The sequence below is a fragment of the Ursus maritimus genome, unplaced genomic scaffold, assembly GCF_017311325.1.
Source record: "Ursus maritimus isolate PB19 unplaced genomic scaffold, ASM1731132v1 scaffold_15, whole genome shotgun sequence".
Lineage (NCBI taxonomy): Eukaryota > Metazoa > Chordata > Mammalia > Carnivora > Ursidae > Ursus > Ursus maritimus.
Window position 1 is genome coordinate 55,990,254 of NW_024423897.1, and position 2,476 is coordinate 55,992,729.

The following is a 2,476-nucleotide window of genomic DNA, read 5'->3' on the forward strand; positions in this document are numbered from 1 at the left end:
CCTTTCTGCTTATCACATATATTTTATTACATCACTGCTTTAAAATTTTCAGAGGTCTGGAATCCCTGAACCATTGCATGTTGGATAACTACTACTCAGCTGTACTATGTGGCTGACCCTTCTAGGCGGTTACCACAGAAGCGATCATTTCAAAGCCACATCTTTTTAAAGACTGCCTCACCAACATTAAGTAGAATTACAGCTGCAGGCACAACTCAGTCTTCATGTTGGGGATGAAGGATCGAGGAGTTTCCACTGACTATGCAGGGAGCCCTTCTCCCAGCCCTGAAGTTGTCTGGTTCCACCATTTGCTTGCGATGACGCTGGAAGCTAAGCAGACCTGGAAAATGCAAAAGCTGTCACCAGAAAGCAAATCGTTGCCGGGGTATCTCTTTCTTATTTGACTGCCTTGGAACCCAGTTGGAAAACAGTGATATTAACAAATGTACCCCACCTTCCTGCCTCGCTGCCTTTACCCTCAGAGTCACGTTCCCCAAAGGGCTTCTAGTCTAGCTGAAGAAGAAGAGAAAGTGCAAATAATCCAAACTGTCCCCAAATCTATGAAGACATCAATTTTTAAAGTAACTGATTTTTTTTTTCTTCTCAAAATGCTGGAGTTTTACCTTATTATCCATTTTCTGTTTTCAGTGATACAATTTTTCATCGGGGTTTTAGCAAACAGCATCATTGTGCTTGTGAATGGCGCTGAGTTGATCAAGCAGAGAAAGATGATTCCATTGGCTCTCCTTCTTTCCTGCCTCGCGATGTCCAGGATTTGTCTGCAGTTGTCCGTCTTCTACATTAATTGGGCAATTGTCTCCTTGATTGAAGTCCCTCTACTTGTTGAGAATTTTTTAATTTTCATGTTTGTAAATGAATTGGGACTTTGGTTTGCCTCGTGGCTCGGCGTTTTCTACTGCGCCAAGATTGCCCCCATAGCTCACCCACTCTTCCTCTGGTTGAAGATGAGGATATCGAAGTTGGTGCCCTGGCTGATCCTCGGGTCCCTGCTATACACATCCGTCCCTTTTGTTTTCTACAGCGAACGTACATGGCTTCTCTCCCAACAAGTCCTGTTGGGCTTTTTCTACCCAAATGCAACAACTCAAATCAAAGAAACATCTGCTATACAAGTTGCCTTTTTTATGAGGTTATTTTTGCCGTTACTTATCTTCCTCGCTTCAGCCCTGCTCTTGATATTTTCCCTGGGGAGACACGCGTGGCAGATGAGAAACACAGCGATGGGCACCAGCGTCCCTAGCACAGGTGTCCACATGAGATCGCTTCTGTCCGTTCTGTCCTTCCTGGTCCTCTGTGTCTCCCACTACATGACAGCTGCTTTGCTCTCTTCTCAGATTTTTAAACCCAGGAGCCTCATGTTTCTGTTCTGCATCTTGGTGTTTGGGTCCTATCCCTCTGGACACTCTACGATCTTAATTTTAGGAAATCCTAAACTGAAACAAATTGCAAAGAAGCTCGTCCTCCACGGAAATTGCTGCCAGTGAGAGAGAACTTGGGTCCAACAAAGCCGTCGGCGCATAAACACACAAAACATCATCTAAAGGCCGTTTGTCCTACCTGAGGCATTTTTATGGACTTCTCCTTTTTCAAAGGATTCAATTGATTTTCAAAGGACCACGCACATGGGCGGATTCCATCAATGTCAATATCCTGGTGGTGATATTATACCATCGTCTTGCAAGGTGTTTCCTCACTGGGAAAGACCGGGTAAGTGGTACAGGGATCTTTCTGTATTATTTCTCACAGATGCATGTGAATCAACAATCTCCAAATAAAAAGTTTAAAGATAAAGAAAAGGATGTTTGAACTCATGATATCTGAAGGATGCATGAATCCCATGGGGTCCTTGGGTGTCCGACACCTCCTCTAGATGCTCTAGCCCGAAAGGACTGGCTGCTCCTTTCTTGTCTACTTGCAGATTATTTTTGCTCTCTTTGTTAGGGTCACGGACAATGGAATAATTCTTCCTCATCAGATCTGAAAGGAAGCCGAGGACAGGCTGGCTGTCTCTGTCCGTGTAAGCTTGCTCCCCGACTCCACACAGCTGAGAGGCTAGATGCCATGTTGACATGTCCCATCAACTGCTAAAAAAAAAAAAAGGCAGCTGGAAGAGGAAGAGGAATCCAGGGCTGGATTTTCCATTTCCCCTAATTGGGCACACGGACCAGCAAATAGCTTGCAAAGATGTTTCATTTTGCATTTGTGTGCTGGGCTTTGGGACCTTTTCAACGGATGGTAACAAATGAGAACTCCTACCACATTGCCCGTCTTCCCAACGAAGCCACATCGGTAGGTGGGTGGGCTGGGGGTGTCTCCATCTGCTTCAAGTCACAGATGCCTCTTCTACTTGAGTGATGATTTTAGATGCTAAGATATATATGTATTTCTAAAACAGCTTCAGAACCCTTTTGCTTCCAGTGAAGTGAAAAATGTCCCTCAGTTTGGCTACAGCTTG

The 2,476-nt window shown here is 44.7% G+C and overlaps 1 protein-coding gene across 1 annotated transcript; it reads left to right on the forward strand.

Moving 5' to 3' along the window:
• Positions 1–608: 608 nt before the first annotated feature.
• TAS2R1 (taste 2 receptor member 1) lies at positions 609–1,505 on the forward strand. Its single transcript, XM_008689908.1, has one exon. It carries the CDS (start codon positions 609–611, stop codon positions 1,503–1,505), a length of 897 nt encoding a protein of 298 aa, XP_008688130.1.
• Positions 1,506–2,476: the final 971 nt, after the last annotated feature.